This window comes from Mobula birostris, chromosome 1, assembly GCF_030028105.1.
Source record: "Mobula birostris isolate sMobBir1 chromosome 1, sMobBir1.hap1, whole genome shotgun sequence".
Lineage (NCBI taxonomy): Eukaryota > Metazoa > Chordata > Chondrichthyes > Myliobatiformes > Myliobatidae > Mobula > Mobula birostris.
In genome coordinates this window covers 215,870,562-215,885,968 of record NC_092370.1, presented here as the reverse complement: position 1 = coordinate 215,885,968, position 15,407 = coordinate 215,870,562, and the positions used below count along the sequence as shown (strand labels likewise).

Here is a 15,407-nt window from a genome sequence, read left to right as displayed (position 1 = left end):
TTTGATATTAAGCTCTATAAAGCAAGAGTGATACAGCTGCTAAAGATAGGGTGCAACCTAGTACCAATGTAAATGCCTGTATGGACAAAGAGTGAAGATTATTAAATTGAGAAGAATGCAGGATTTCAAGCAACTATAATGCTGTAATAAAGAGAACACTGAGAGGAAGTGGGTGGGGGGATATGGTGCAAGAAACCGAGAAGTTAATATAAGGGAATATACATTTTAAAAGCCAATGAAGAACAGAAAACATTGATCACAATGTTATCCCTCCAAAATATATACATCAACTTCCAATAAAGATAATTACTATAGTCTTGGTTTGATGTTGATTTGTTTTCATTAAGGTAATTATGGTTCTTACAGTAATATTTTTGTACAGGTTGTTCAGCTGCACTGATCTGTAACTGTAAGCCATGTTGATGGGGTTTGTCTACTGGATTAATTGCTTCAATTTCACTGCTTTCACGTACGGCCCGAGTTCTAGGAGCCACAGGTACCATCTGTTTCTGTGAAACAACTATACAAAAGGAATACTTGCAATTAATTTTTTTTAAACTCTTCAAATACTTCATCCATACTTTTGTATTATTTTAGCTTAACTCTCAGAGAAACAAGGTAGAAAACAAGAATGAAGTTTCAACCGAAATTGCTTCAGTTTTACAATATAACAAAGCATTCATAATGGAAGTGAAACTAAAATGGAATGTTTCGTTTTCATGAAACTCTAGATTGTTAACACAAAGCATATAGATTGGAATTAAAAAATAGGCATCTTTGTTCTTTTCTTTTAAAATAAAAGCACACTTACTGTTTACAACTTAGAAAGCAGACTTACCACCTCTTAGGAACATGAGAGCAAAACCCCCATCAGTCCTGTTCTCCCCCTCCTTATTTCCATGCATCTTACTTTCTTTCGGATTCCCATTAATTCCCCTTTGATTATTTTGCCACTTATCTTTATAAATAGCTGACTTACAGTAGCCAATTAACCTATCAAAACATCTTTGGGATATGGGAGTAAACTGAACCAGCGGCCAGAAACCTACAAGATCAAGGAGAAAGCAGAAAACTGCACACATTCAAAGGTCAAGATCAAATCCAGGTACCTGGAGCTTTGAAGGAGCAAAACCATTTATTCTGCCGCTGTGGTGCCCAATATGAGCAGCCATAGCATTTCATTTGGAGCATTAAGCTGTCAACATTTTCACCCCTCGACCATCAGGCTCTTGAACCAGAGGGGATAACATCACTTGCCCCATCACTGAACTGTTCCCACAACCTTCAAGGACTCTTCATCTCATGTTCTTGATATTTATTTCTTATTTATTTATTATTATTTTCACTTTCTTTTTGTATTTGCATAGTTTGCCGGTTTTTTTTGCATACTGGTTGTAGTCTGTCCTGTCGTTGTATAGCCATGTATTTGAAAACAAACTAAGACCACTCAGAGACCAAGCATGGGGTTTGACACTGTATGATATGCTCCACAAATAACGAAGCTCTTAGTCAAAGAAAATACGTTTCATCCTTTATTACGAAACCAGCAAAGACTAATAATCTTACAACAATAAAAAACTAAGGAAACTAAAACCAGCAATATAACGAAATAAGTGGCCTAAGTGTATTCAGGAGTATTTAAGTGAACTTAAAGTGCATTTAAACAACAAGCGGTTTTAAATATTAGCGAGAAATTAACGTTCGTAGACATTAGCGGTCAATAAAAAAATAGCATTTCCCCGGCCTACCACTTGATCTAACCAAACTAAAACTGACCTACAGACAAAGCATGAATACGTAACTATATTCTTCACTTCTACTCCGCCCCAACCCACGTGACTAACTACCGATAATAAAAGTGCAACCCAAAAGCAAGACAGACAGAAAATAGATACATGGCTCCTACACATTGATTCTATTATGTCTCTTGTATTTTCTGTGATTGCCCACAAGAAAATAAATCTCAGAGTTGTATATGGTGACATATATGTACTTTGATAATAAATTTAATTTGAATTTTTAGGTAAATATAGATAAAATCAGTAATTAGCCACTTGGCTAATTAAATTTAAAACTCGGGTGTTACAAGTCCTGCTTTTAAAATATTGGAAGAGTCAAAAAGTAGGCCTATATTTTGGTGCCTGATAAGGAATGAATATGTAAAAGTGAAATCAACAAATCCTTGAAGGTACCATCATTATGATATCAATTAAAAATCAACAATTTCCAAATTCCCAGAGCTAATTATAATTGCTTATAATATAGTGTCAAATAGCACAAAATCAAAATCGTCCTGATTGCATACATTCATAAAACAATAGTTTACCTGCTGGGTAACTTGTGGTCTTGCTTACAGATTTTTGGGCCTCTGTGATTGCTTTTAGAATTAGATTCTTATTGGCTTGTTTAGAAGGTGGCAAAGTGGGCCTGAAAAACAAAAAGGCTGTGTATAGTTCTCATAATTTTTTTATATATAGCTTGCTACAAAATACAGTTTGTTATAAGCTCAAGAGATTCTGCAGATACCGTAAATCTTGAGCAGTACGCACAAAATGCTGGAGGAACTCAGCAAATCAGGCAGTATCTATGGAGGAAAATAAACAGTCAACATTTCTAGCACAGACCCTTCATCAGGACTGGAAAGGAAGAGGGCAGAAGACAGAATAAGAAGATGGGGATGGGGGAGGAGGGAGGATAGGTGAGACCAAAAGAGGGGGAAAGATAGGGAATCAAATTCAAATGGGTAGAACCTGCCTTTTGGGAGTAGGTCTCGCCATTCACCTGCCAGCTTATACCACTTCTCCCATTTTTTTTTTACAATGCATCTGCCTCCTCCCTTCGCAGTGCTGATGAACAGCGTCACTCAGAAAAGCCAATGTTTATTCTCCACAATAGAAGCTGCCTGATTTGCTGAGTTCCTCCAGCATGTTGTGTGTACAGCCTGTAATAAAATCTGATACCCCAGGGGTACAGAAACTACACCAGGTCAAGATGAGATGGCAGACAACCCTTAAAAGCTGAGAATGCAATGGGATCTTTAAGCAGTTCCACAGAATAATTGATGAATAAAAAACAATAAGCTTTTTCATGCATTCTGGAAACATGAAAGAAAATAACAATCACTTATAGCTGGTGGAAAGCAGCACTGGGAATTGGTATGGATTCCCTAATACAGGCTTAAAATAACTGTAGGAAAGGCTATTTCTGGAAAATTGATGATGACAGGTATTTGCCTGACATTCTGTAAAATCATTCTATTTACTTTTGTCTTTATTATTATCTCACTCTTCCCTCATGTTCTGTTCCTTTTTAATTGTATCTCCTGTTGTTCTATGGAGCTGCATTTGAAATTCCTGGAGCTTGATAGAACTTCACAACTACTTTGTTCACAAGAAAACTTGAACAACCAATTTATGTTAAATCTATGCCAGAATACACTACTATATTAATGAATCACTTCTAGGATATTTTTTAAAAGAGAACTTCACTACCACTGTGCAAAACACCAGCAATATATATGTACATGCTCCAATTTTTCTCACAAAAAACTGAGCACAGCATAAATCTTGATCATCTGAAGAAACCTGCAGATGATGGTGTATTCATACAGCTGTTATCCTTGCCTTTCTCAAGGATGAAAGTCATACAACACTGAAGCCAGCCCCTTAATCTACCATATCCATACCAACTATCAAGCAATATTTACTCTATTCCCATTTTTCCACATTTGGTCCTTAGCCTTCTATGACTCAGCAATTCAACTACTCATCTAGACACTTAAGTGTTATGAGGATCTCTGTGTCCATCACCCTTTCAGACAGAGCACTTCAGGTTTCAGTCATCCTCTGGGTGTAAAAATTCTTTCCCAGGCCCTTTCTAAACCTCTTACCCATTTCCCTAAAACTATGCCCTCTAGTTTTAGATTTGTCTGTTACGGGAACGGTTTCCTCCTATCTACGCTATCTCTGCCTACATTATTTTATATAATCTATATCAGCTACCCACTCAGCTAACTGCACTCCAAGGGAAACAAACACAGCTTATCCAATCTCCCTTCATATTGAAATGCTTCATTCACCAGGGTTATGAAGAGGAATATCCTGCTGAATCTCCTCTGCACCAACTACAATTCATTACATCATTAAAAGGTAATGTTATAGGTCATAGATTTGGGTGATGCAAATAACTGACATTCATTTCTACATGGCTCAGACTATAGCCACAGTGGATGTTTAGGGTAGCCAACTATCTTCACTGTTGTTGGACTGGCAAGTAGAGTCTATCCATCGGACTCACTTCCTGTAGATTTTGATCCCTAGTAAATTTCTGCTTACTGTAATAACTAATGGATTCAGAGCCAGTAATTTTCTTATTTTCTCTACAGGTATTGTTTAGCTTGCTGAGTGTCTCCTGAATTATTTTTTGTATTCATATTTTCAACATCTTATTGGACTTCATGTTCTCTCAAGTCGATAACTAGATTGCAAAGCTCTACATAGCCTAGTTCTTAGTTCCAACCCAGAATGAACCTCTATTCAGGATGTACGGTGGAATGAAGATCAAATTTCCCCAGTTACAAAAAAAAAAAATTGCTCTGCTTTACAAGAAAACAATATTGAAAAATTGTAGTATTGAGGTTAAGAATGAACTTTTTTAAGTGAACATAAAATCAACTTCCTAGTAGTAATCACATCCTAACAGAAAAATTGGACACTGCAACTTAAAATTGCAAAGACTGTAAAAATTTCAGATGGAAAAAAATGTCAATTGCATAGTGAAAAGGAAACAAAATTTAGAATTCACGCATATAATGCTTTTTACCCTCATACCTTCTTTCAGGTTTCACTGGGACAGAAATACTACTGGAAAGACTTCCTGTTCTTGAGCCAAAGTCGTCATCATCTTCTTCGCCGTCACTAGTCTTGTTTACTTTAACAACAGAGCTAATGATTGATGCCTTTCTCTTCTTTGAACTTTCATCCTATGATACAAGAAAAAGCAAATTCCTTGACCAGAAAATTACTATCCTATCTGTATGTAGTCAAACTAAACAGCTATCATTACTTTAGTAGGACCTTCATATATTTACCATTGAAAATAATGTTCTTATACAATGCCGCTAAAATTTGCAACTCTCTTATACTATCAGTCATCCAATTAGAAATGAAATTTCAAATGATTAGTATGAATTGTGCAGATATATCTCCAAGGCAACTAGAAACAGTGCCATATCAATGAAAGATATTCATGAAAAACAGAATAATACAACATTAATTTTTAATTCCATTGTTCAAACTGCAAGACATATTGATTATAGTTTATGGAATCAAGAGGAAATATGGAATTGGCAAAGTGGAGGAATAAATTACTGGAGGAAAGACTGTGGAGGCAGAAGAACTAAGAATTTGGAGGGACACTATTTTATGTGAATAGTATGAGGAGAAACTAAATGATAGATTACATTGAAAGTACTTCAATTGAATGGAAGCATGTAATTACACAAACTTGGGTTTCTAAGAAAGAATTAATGTTATAAGTTGTAATATGAGAAGGTGGTATTAAATATGGAATATTCAAAAATAAGCAGCTTATGCAACCAATGGGAGAGAAAACCCATCCATAGAAAATGCACAATGGAAGAAACTGATGTACAACACATTGTGGAAGCACACAATGGATGTGTGCCATACTAGAGATGCTGACAATATAAAATATCTAATAAGTGAACAAAATGAAAAAAGATACATTCAAAGGTGCAATTTTAATAAAGTTATCACTGGGCTGTTAAATATGTACAGGGGTTTGAACAAACTACATACATTCAAGCTTTCAAGACTATTAACTTCTACTCACATCTCTACTTGATCGATCAGAGTTAGACTTTGATGACCTGCAAACCTGTACTCCACTTTCCGGCAATCTGTTGTAAGCTTGCAAGGTGCTTTCATATGATCTGTAAACATTGCCAGTATTTTCTAATGGTCTGTAGCCATGCAAGGTGCTTTCTCCTAACTTACATGGCTGCACATTATTCTGAGCTATCCTTACAGGCTGAGTGCTAGTGTCAGTTGTCTTGTACACTTGTGAAACATTTTCTTCTGGCCCAGAGGTATCAAATGAAGGGCAAGATACATTGTACGAAACTGTCACCACAGGCTTCTTCTTAGAAGATGATGGAAGTTCCTGCAAAATGTTAAGATCCCCATCTATAAGATCATCTGGTTCAGGTTTAATGTCAATTATTGCTTCAGAGGAAACTGGTTCTGACAAAGGCTTCACTGCTGATGTTAACTGAGATGAACTCCTTTCCAAAGTTGTTCTGTGCATAAATAAGGTAAAAGTAGTAGAGGAAAACATTAGAGACACTCTTACAGAATTTAATGTACAAGTTTCTTATTTAAATCTGTATTACACAACAAAGAAAGAAACTTAAGTCATCTGGTTAAAGTAATTTTATTAATTCACACTTGAAGTCAAAATTCTTATAATTGTATCATTAACTTTTTTTTCCCATGGTCAAGAGATTATAGTATTAAACTTTGGATCCAGGGTTGAAGTATTCAGAAAGCAAAAGCTGAAAAATTCAACTATACTATTTGGGAAAAGACAAGAGCAGCAATCAAAGCAAATGAAATCTTGCTGATTATGGGGTAGAGACTCACATGGAGTACAGGATTACCTGATCTTACAGAAAATAATTCTGACAACAGAAATCAAGACGTCTCTTATAGAATTAACACTGAAGATTTTGGTTGCGTTTACTAAAGGACACAAGCCAGACATACATTTCCAACTATTTCACCATCAAACTGTCAACACTCATTCTCAGGGTTAAGTAAAGATGGACCATTTTCTTAAATCACCATTATAATTTTAGCTTAACACAAGGTTAACCTTTAAGTTATCTTTCAATAGCTAGTGACAAATAAGATCACAAAAATAGAAGAAATAACAGGCAATAATACTGACTATATTCAATAATACTGACAATATTCCTCAAGGCTATTTTAATATGGATCACATTCTCTCTTGTTCTCTGAGCATCCAGTAATCAAACAATCAATCTGAGCTGTGAACAGACTCAAAATGAACATCACATTCCAATTCTCTTCTTAAAAGAATTTTTTTTCCCTCAACTCAGTCCAAAGTAGCCTTTAGCCTTCAACTATGAAGTCTAGGTCTAAACTCTTCTGAGACTAAACAAACTTTCATCAATTACTCTTGTCAATAATTCTCAGTCTCACGTTTCATTAAGCACTTAGTTTTTGAAAGGATAACAGCTTCTTTGAGCACTCTTCATAGATCACCCCTTCATCACAGGAATCAACCTGTGATTCTTTGCACCTTTGCATCAGACTACTGAACCTCCAAAACCTCCTTCCAAAATGGCACACATCATTCTGAATATAGTCTTATCATGGCCCTCTAACAACCTCAGCTAGATTTCTTTACTATACCTTAACCTAACAATAAAGAACAACATTTGCTTTTCTAACTGGCTATTTTGTATAAATTGTAATTTATAAATTACGGTAGGGTCTTTTAAGCCAATACGATAGGGTCTTTTAAGAGATTCCTGGATAGGTACATGAAGCTTAGAAAAATAGAGGGCTATGAGTAACCCTAGGTAATTTCTAAGGTAAGGACATGTTCAGCACAGCTTTATGGGCCAAAGAGCCTGTATTGGGCTGTAGGTTTTCATTGTTTCTATGTTTCTAAATTATACAACCATGGCTACCTATGAGGAAGCAAATCTCAAGGCTGTATAATTTACACATTCTTTGATAATAAATGAATCTTGAATCTTAAACTGCTTATTCAAATGTTGTAACATGTTAATATGCTATCCTAACCTTACAGGCTCTTACTTTATGGAACAATCTTCTATGTGGTGTGCTATCAAATACTTTTTTGATAATCTAGATATACGAAATATATTGGTCTCAACTTAGCTTCCTTTCTAATTACATCCTCAGAAAATGTTGTGACACAAACATGGCTCTCCCTTCATAAAATCATATTTTAAGTTTTAGGTCTCCTGTTAACATGTTAATACTACGTAACATGTCATTCACACAATAAATTGAGAGTAGACAACAGGAATTCTGCAGATGCTGGAAATTCAAGCAACACACATAAAAGTTGCTGGTGAACGCAGCAGGCCAGGCAGCATCTCTAGGAAGAGGTGCGGTCGACGTTTCAGGCCGAGACCCTTCGGCAGGACTAACTGAAGAAAGAGTGAGTAAGGGATTTGAAAGTTAGAGGAGGAGGGGGAGATCCAAAATGATAGGAGAAGACAGGAGGGGGAGGGATGGAGCCAAGAGCTGGACAGGTGATAGGCAAAAGGGATACGAGAGGATCATGGGACAGGAGGTCCGGGAAGAAAGACGGGGGGGGGGGGAGGGGGAGGAGACACCCAGAGGATGGGCAAGGGGTATATTCAGAGGGACAGAGGGAGAAAAAGGAAAGTGAGAGAAAGAATGTGTGTATAAAAATAAGTAACAGATGGGGTACGAGGGGGAGGTGGGGCATTAGTGGAAGTTAGAGAAGTCGATGTTCATGCCATCAGGTTGGAGGCTACCCAGACGGAATATAAGGTGTTGTTCCTCCAACCTGAGTGTGGCTTCATCTTTACAGTACAGGAGGCTGTGGATAGACATGTCAGAATGGGAATGGATGTGGAATTAAAATGTGTGGCCACTGGGAGATCCTGCTTTCTCTGGCGGGCAGAGAGCAGTACTTGCTCAGCTAAATTATTTGCAAGGCTTTACCAGGTCATTATTATTTAAGTACATTTCAAGTGATATTTCAATTTTTTGTACTATTATCTCATCATCTGTGAGCTAGCTACTCAAACAGAATTTTAAATGATACCATTACCTGATACTGGGTATTGTCTGCTCTTGCAATGAGCTAGTAGTTACACGAGAATCATTTTTTTCAGAATGTGTGCTCGACACAGCAAGAATACGAACATCTTCACTATTTTGATCAGTGCTTCCAATGACAGCTGCTCGACTCTTCTCTGAAGGAAATACATTGCAATCTGTGTAGTTTGGCTGTTGCTTCACAGTGGTGGGTTCTGCAACACAAAAATAAATCATTTCTGATGATACAATATTTAAATAATGATTTCTGGTTGTTTTAATGTTTAATTTTAATTTGAAAACAAAGGCATTTGTTGAAATCAATGTGTAATATTTACATTTTAAATAAAAGTAACCTGGATCTACTTACCAACTGTTACAGAGCGCAGCTTGTCAAGAACTCCATGCAGCCTAAGTAAAAGTAGTACATTAAGTTCCTGGAATATTGCAAGGCTTGAAATTTAAACATGCATTTCATTTTACATATTTTGTGAAAACTTAAGATTTCTATATAATGCACAAGCATCAAATTCTTCATTACGAAATGACAAGCAGCCCTGGTATAATGGAAATGTGTCTCCAACAATTAATGTTTCCTCCAACATTTTCTTTCTTTTTTCTGATTCTGGAGTTGTTTAGCACAGGAACAGGCTCTCTGGCCAACCACATTCACGTGGACCCTTTTGCCCCTCAACACTAATCCCATTTACCTGTGTCAGGATTGTATTCTTCTATCTCTTCCCCATTTATGCGTCAGTCTAAATGTCTCTTAAATTTAGCAATTGTGTCTGATTCCATGTCTAGCAATATATTCCAGATATCAACCAGTCTCTGTGCAAAATAAGCTTACCCCTTCTTTCCTTACTTTATAAACTACCACCATATTCTAGCCAATAGCTGTACTTAATTTCATCTCCTCACACTTATCGTCAAATCAGACTAAAATTTTTTTGTGCACATTTTATCTGCATATTTTTACTGCACTTGGAATTTGTTATAGCTCTGCTCTGATCAAACTATGCAGTGAAGTGACCTCTGGATTGAATGATGTATTCCTGCTCTTATTTTCGTAGCCCAAGGCCTGAAATGTTGATATCCTGCCATCCAAGTCACTAACTTTACAGAAAAAGTTTTTAATGGAAAAGAAAAATTTAGCATTTGCCGAGTCTCAACAAAACAATGTCATAATCATCTTACAGATCAGTTTCAAAAGATGCATGCGAGAAAAGGTAAGGTTAAGATTTCAGGTCACTGAACATTTATGAGAACCAAAAAATAACAGTGATGGGAGAAAGTCAGGGTAAAATATTGTTTTTTTTGCTAAGACAGGAAATGAGAGAAATAAGACTTCTTTTGCGTAATCATTTCATTGCAAGACAAAGGGGAGCAACAATAAAAATTAGAAGAAATACTAAGATCCAGAGGATGTATGTAAGTGGTTAGAAACAGAATGGGAAGTCAGGATTGGAGGGGAAAACAAGTTCCTATGGTCCAGGAATGAGGTAATCGACCCAAGGGCACTGTTGGTTGGAGGTGTGGCAGGCAGCAGTACCAAGCAGGAAACAACATCTTCCTGTAAATCTCTTTAGGGTCACCTATGTTTTAAAGCACAAGCATTGAAATATACAAAACAAATCTAATAGAACAGAAAAGAAACTAGAGTTTAATTATAACATAAAAGAAAAAAAAGAAACTTACCATACAGTAAACTTGAGAGTATTGCTTCCCAGAAAAAGAGACAGATCTTCTGCCATTTGCTCCTGGCTCTTTTTATTGGCAACCATAACCATAATGTAATCTGGGAGCTCTTCATCTACAGATGGAAAGAAAAATAGTCTGAATATTAGAATCACAAAGTTAAGTAAAAATTGTACAATACAACTATATTAATGTTATTCCACGTGTCCCTGTGCACTGTCAGATCATGGTGTAGTACAACCGGTACTACCAAGGTGTGGAAAATAGGTTCAAAACAGATCTGGCAACTCAAAACATGGTCCATCAATGGCACTGTAAAAGTATCAGTTTGCTCAATGCTCAGCATATCCCTCATTCTACCAATACAATTTAATCAGCTGATCAGCCCTGATTCAACAAGGAAAGCACCAGGCTTGCCTATAGCAGCATCAAGATTACCCAACTTGACTGTATTTACCTGGGCAAGCTGCTACACAGTCAAAGGATGAAGAAGTATCGTGAAGCATATTCCCATCTTTAACACTGGTGGGATCCAGCACATGTGTGAAAGACAAGGCTGAAACATGCTCAAGCATATTTTTGCAGTCTTCTGCCAGATCCCCAATTTAAGTCGCAACCTATTTGACTCACTCCAATTGAATCAACTACTGCAAAAACCACAGGACCAGACAACATCCAAAATGTAGCACAAAAGATCTACATTTCAGATCTAGCTTAAATACCACCCAAACTTTTCAGTAGTTAAGACATATCTGACAATTTTAAAATTGCCCAGGGAAGTCCTGCTTACAAAAAAAAACCAGGATAAATCCAACCCAGCCAATTACTGCCCAATCAATCAGTCTATTCTCAATCAACAAAGTGATGAAGGGGTTCATTGACATGGCTATTAAAAAACACCAGCTCATCAAAATTCTGCTCACCAAGCCCAGTTTGGGTTTTGCAAAAACCACACCTCATAGCCAGTCTAACAAGGCCCCAAGAGCAGAAACCTATGGTCAAGATGAAAGTGACTGAAATTGATCAATAAGAAAATGCTCTATATCATCAAGGAACATCGCTGAAACTGGTCAATGGGCATCACAAACCCTTCAGTGGGTGAAGCCATTACTTATACAAAGGAAGATAACTACAGTCAATGATCTGAACTCAAGGACATTACCAATTTCCAAGCCTTTAATATTCAAACATCATCTGTTCCATCAATGATCTTCCTTCTATCTTAAGGAATAAAATGAGGATGGTTGCTTATTGCAATGACAAATTCCATTCCATTTAGCACTCTTCAGAAAATGAAGTGGTCTACTCCTGCAGGCAGCATTATCTTGATAATGTTCAATCATGGCCCAATGGCTGGAAAGTAACATTCATGCCATAAAAGTACCAGACATGTCCATGTCCAACAAGAGAGAGCCTAACCACATACCCTTAGAATGGCATTACAATCATTAAGTCCCAGATGATCAACATCCTGAAAGGATCAATAATAACTCGAAATTCAAATGGATCAGCCACATTAATATTGTGGCTCCAGACGAGGGCATCGTTTGGCAAGTGACTGACCCCTTGATACCCAAAATTTCTACCATCTACATTGCTTTAGTCAGAAATTGAGTAAAATACTCTCTAATTCTTTGGTTAAGTACAGCTCCAATAACATTCAAGCAGCTTAATGTTATATGGGACAAAGCAGCTATTTTATTTCCATTCCATCTACTCCTCTAAAAATCCATTCCTTCCTCTAGGACAGGGGAGACCTTTTTTGTACCGCAGACCGGTTTAATATTGACAATATTCTTGCGGACCGGCTGGCCAGGAGTGGGGGGTGGGGTGTTCAAGGAGGGTTAAACTCACCTCAACATGTCTTTTACAGTTGAGGTTGCCAACTTTCTCACTCCCAAGTAAGGGACAAAATTAGCAGTCAAATCCCGGGACACTTGTGTTTACCCCAGGAAAGACTACCATGACCATGAAGCCTTGCGTGGGCACCTGTGTGCACATGCGTGATGTGTGCATATGTGACGTGCGCATGCGCCTACGTGCCGATTTTTTTCCCCACAAATCAGTTTCAGCTTAATCTTCCCGACTATACTGTACATACATTATTTTTACTTTATATAGGCTGTGTAGTTATCATATCATTCCTGCTTTTACTATATATTAGTGTTATTTTCGGTTTTATGTGTTATTTGGTATGATTTGGTAGGTTATTTTTTGGGTCTGGGAACGGTCAAAAATTTTTCCCATATAAATTAATGGTAATTGCTTCTTCACTTTACACCATTTTGGCACGAACGGTTTCATAGGAACGCTCTACCTTAGCGGGGGAAATACGGGACAGTTGGCAACCCTATGTTCAAGTTCAACAGTGCGTGACAGAATGAGGAAAGGTACAGCTGACTCATATCGTTTCCTCGCGGCCCGGTAGCACATGCTTTGCGGCCCGGTGGTTGAGGACCGCTGCTCTAGAACACTGTGGCTTCATTATGTACTATTCATAAAAGTACTCCAGATAGTTATTGTGGCTGCTCCTACTCTTGTTGCGAATCACAAACTCTACCAACAAGGACGGAACAGCAGGTACTTCAAAATACCATCACGATATCCTGCAGGTTCTCGACTTAGAAAAATATCACCATTTTTATATTGTCTTTGGGCGCAAATAGTAGAACTTTACATTTAGTACCACAATGGAAATACTTTTACCACATTGACTACATTAGTTCAAGGTAGGAATTTACCTCTACCTCCTCAAAATCATCAAGAGAATACCAAATTGTATGACCCACTTCCAAAAAATAACATTTATTAAAAGTGATAAACAGCTGGAACTATCTCAAGAAGGGTTTGGACCTCATTATCTAGAAGTGTCAAGAGATGGAAAGAATATTGGATTACCCATTAGATGAATAAAACTAAAATAGCATTGGAGAGGGATAAGAACAGACAAGTTAGGAAAGTGTTTAATTGGAGTAAGGGGAAATATGAAGCTATCAGGCAGGAACTTGGAAGCGTAAATTGGGAACAGACGTTCTCAGGGAAATGTAAGGCAGAAATGTGGCAAATGTTGAGGGGATATTTGCGTGGCATTCTGCATAGGTACGTTCCAATGAGACAGGGAAAGGATGGTAGGGTACAGGAACCGTGGTGTACAAAGGCTGTTGAAAATCTAGTCAAGGAGAAAAGAAAAGCTTATGAAAGGTTCAAAAAACTAGGTAATAATAGAGATCTAGAAGATTATAAGGCTAGCAGGAAGGAGCTTAAGAATGAAATTAGGAGAGCCAGCAGGGGCCATGAGAAGGCCTTGGTGAGCAGGATTAAAGAAAACCCCAAGGAATTCCACAAGTATGTGAACAGCAAGAGGATAAGACATGAGAGAATAGGACCAATCAAGTGTGACAATGGAAAAGTGTGTATGGAACTGGAGGAGATAGCAGAGGTACTTAATGACTACTTTGCTTCAGTATTCACTACAGAAAAGGACCTTGGCAATTGTAGGGATGACTTATAACGGATTGAAAAGCTTGAGCATATAGACATTAAGAAAGAGGATGTGCTGGACCTTTTGGAAAGCATCAAATTGGTTAAGTCTCCAGGACCAGACAAGATATATCCCAGGCTAATGTGGGAGGTGAGGGAGGAGATTGCTGAGCCTCTAGCAATGATCTTTGTATCATCAATGGCAACAGGGGAGGTTCTGGAGGATTGGAGGGTTGCAGATGTCGTTCATTTATTCAAGAAAGAGAGTAGAGATAGCCCAGGAAATTATAGACCAGTGAGTCTTACTTCAGTGGTTGGTAAGTTGATGGAAAAGATCCTGAGAGGCAGGATTTATGAACATTTGGAGAGGCATAATATGATTAGGAATAGTCAGCATGGCTTTGTCAAAGGCAGGTCGTGCCTTACCAGACTGATTGAATTTTTTTGAGGATGTGATGATGAAGGAAGAGCAGTAGATGTAGTGTATATGGATTTCAGCAAGGCATTTGATAAAGTAGCCCATGCAAGGCTTATTGAGAAAGTAAGGAGGCATGGGATACAGGGGGACCTTGCTTTGCAGATCCAGAATTAGCTTGCCTGCAGAAGGCAAAGAATGTTGTAGATGGATCATATTCCGTATAGAGGTTGATGACCAGTGATGTGCCTCACCCATCTGTTCTGGGACCCCTTCTCTTTGTGATTTTCATAAATAACCTGGATGAGGAAGTGGAGGGATGGGTTAGTAAATTTGCTGATGACACAAAGGTTGGGGGTGTTGTGGATAGTGTGGAGGGCTGTCACAGGTTACAGCAGGACATTGATATGATGCAAAACTGGGCTGAGAAGTGGCAGATGGAGTTCAACCCAGATAAGTGTGAGGTGGTTCAATTTGGAAGGTCAAGTATGATGGCAGAATATAGTATTAATGGTAAGACTCTTGGCAGTGTGGAGGATCAGAGGGATCTTGGGGTTCGTGTCCATAGGACACTCAGAAGCTGCTGCGCAGATTGACTCTGTAGTTAAGAAGGCATACGGTACATTGGCTTTCATCAACTGTGGGACTGAGTTCAAGAGCCGAGAGGTAACATTACAGTTATATAGGACCCTGGTCAGACCTCACTTGGCATACTGTGCTCAGTTTTGGTCACTTCACTACAGGAAGGATGTGTTAACTATAGAAAGGGTGCAGAGGAGATTTACGAGGATGTTGTCTGGATTGGGGAGCATGCCTTACAAGAATAGGATGAGTGAACTTGGCCTTTTCTCCTTGGACCGACGGAGGTTAATAGGTGACCTGATAAAGGTATATAAGATGATAAGAAGAATTGATCGTGTGGATAGTCAGAGGCTTTTATCCCCCAG

The 15,407-nt window shown here is 37.9% G+C and overlaps 1 protein-coding gene across 2 annotated transcripts in view; it reads right to left on the bottom strand.

Annotated features, from left to right (window-relative positions):
• zc3h14 (zinc finger CCCH-type containing 14) overlaps positions 1 to 15,407 on the bottom strand; it is a 56,124-nt gene that overhangs the window by 18,576 nt on the left and 22,141 nt on the right. Inside the window, exons 3-9 of one of the 2 annotated variants that reach the window (XM_072271212.1) lie at positions 10,566 to 10,680; positions 9,238 to 9,278; positions 8,881 to 9,082; positions 5,854 to 6,319; positions 4,830 to 4,981; positions 2,327 to 2,427; positions 365 to 520 (exon numbers count right to left, since the gene is read on the bottom strand). In XM_072271212.1, the coding sequence (XP_072127313.1) occupies positions 365 to 520; positions 2,327 to 2,427; positions 4,830 to 4,981; positions 5,854 to 6,319; positions 8,881 to 9,082; positions 9,238 to 9,278; positions 10,566 to 10,680 (1,233 nt within the window). The remainder of the gene's footprint in view (positions 1 to 364; positions 521 to 2,326; positions 2,428 to 4,829; positions 4,982 to 5,853; positions 6,320 to 8,880; positions 9,083 to 9,237; positions 9,279 to 10,565; positions 10,681 to 15,407) is intronic. The other variant, XM_072271221.1, reaches the window with a different exon arrangement.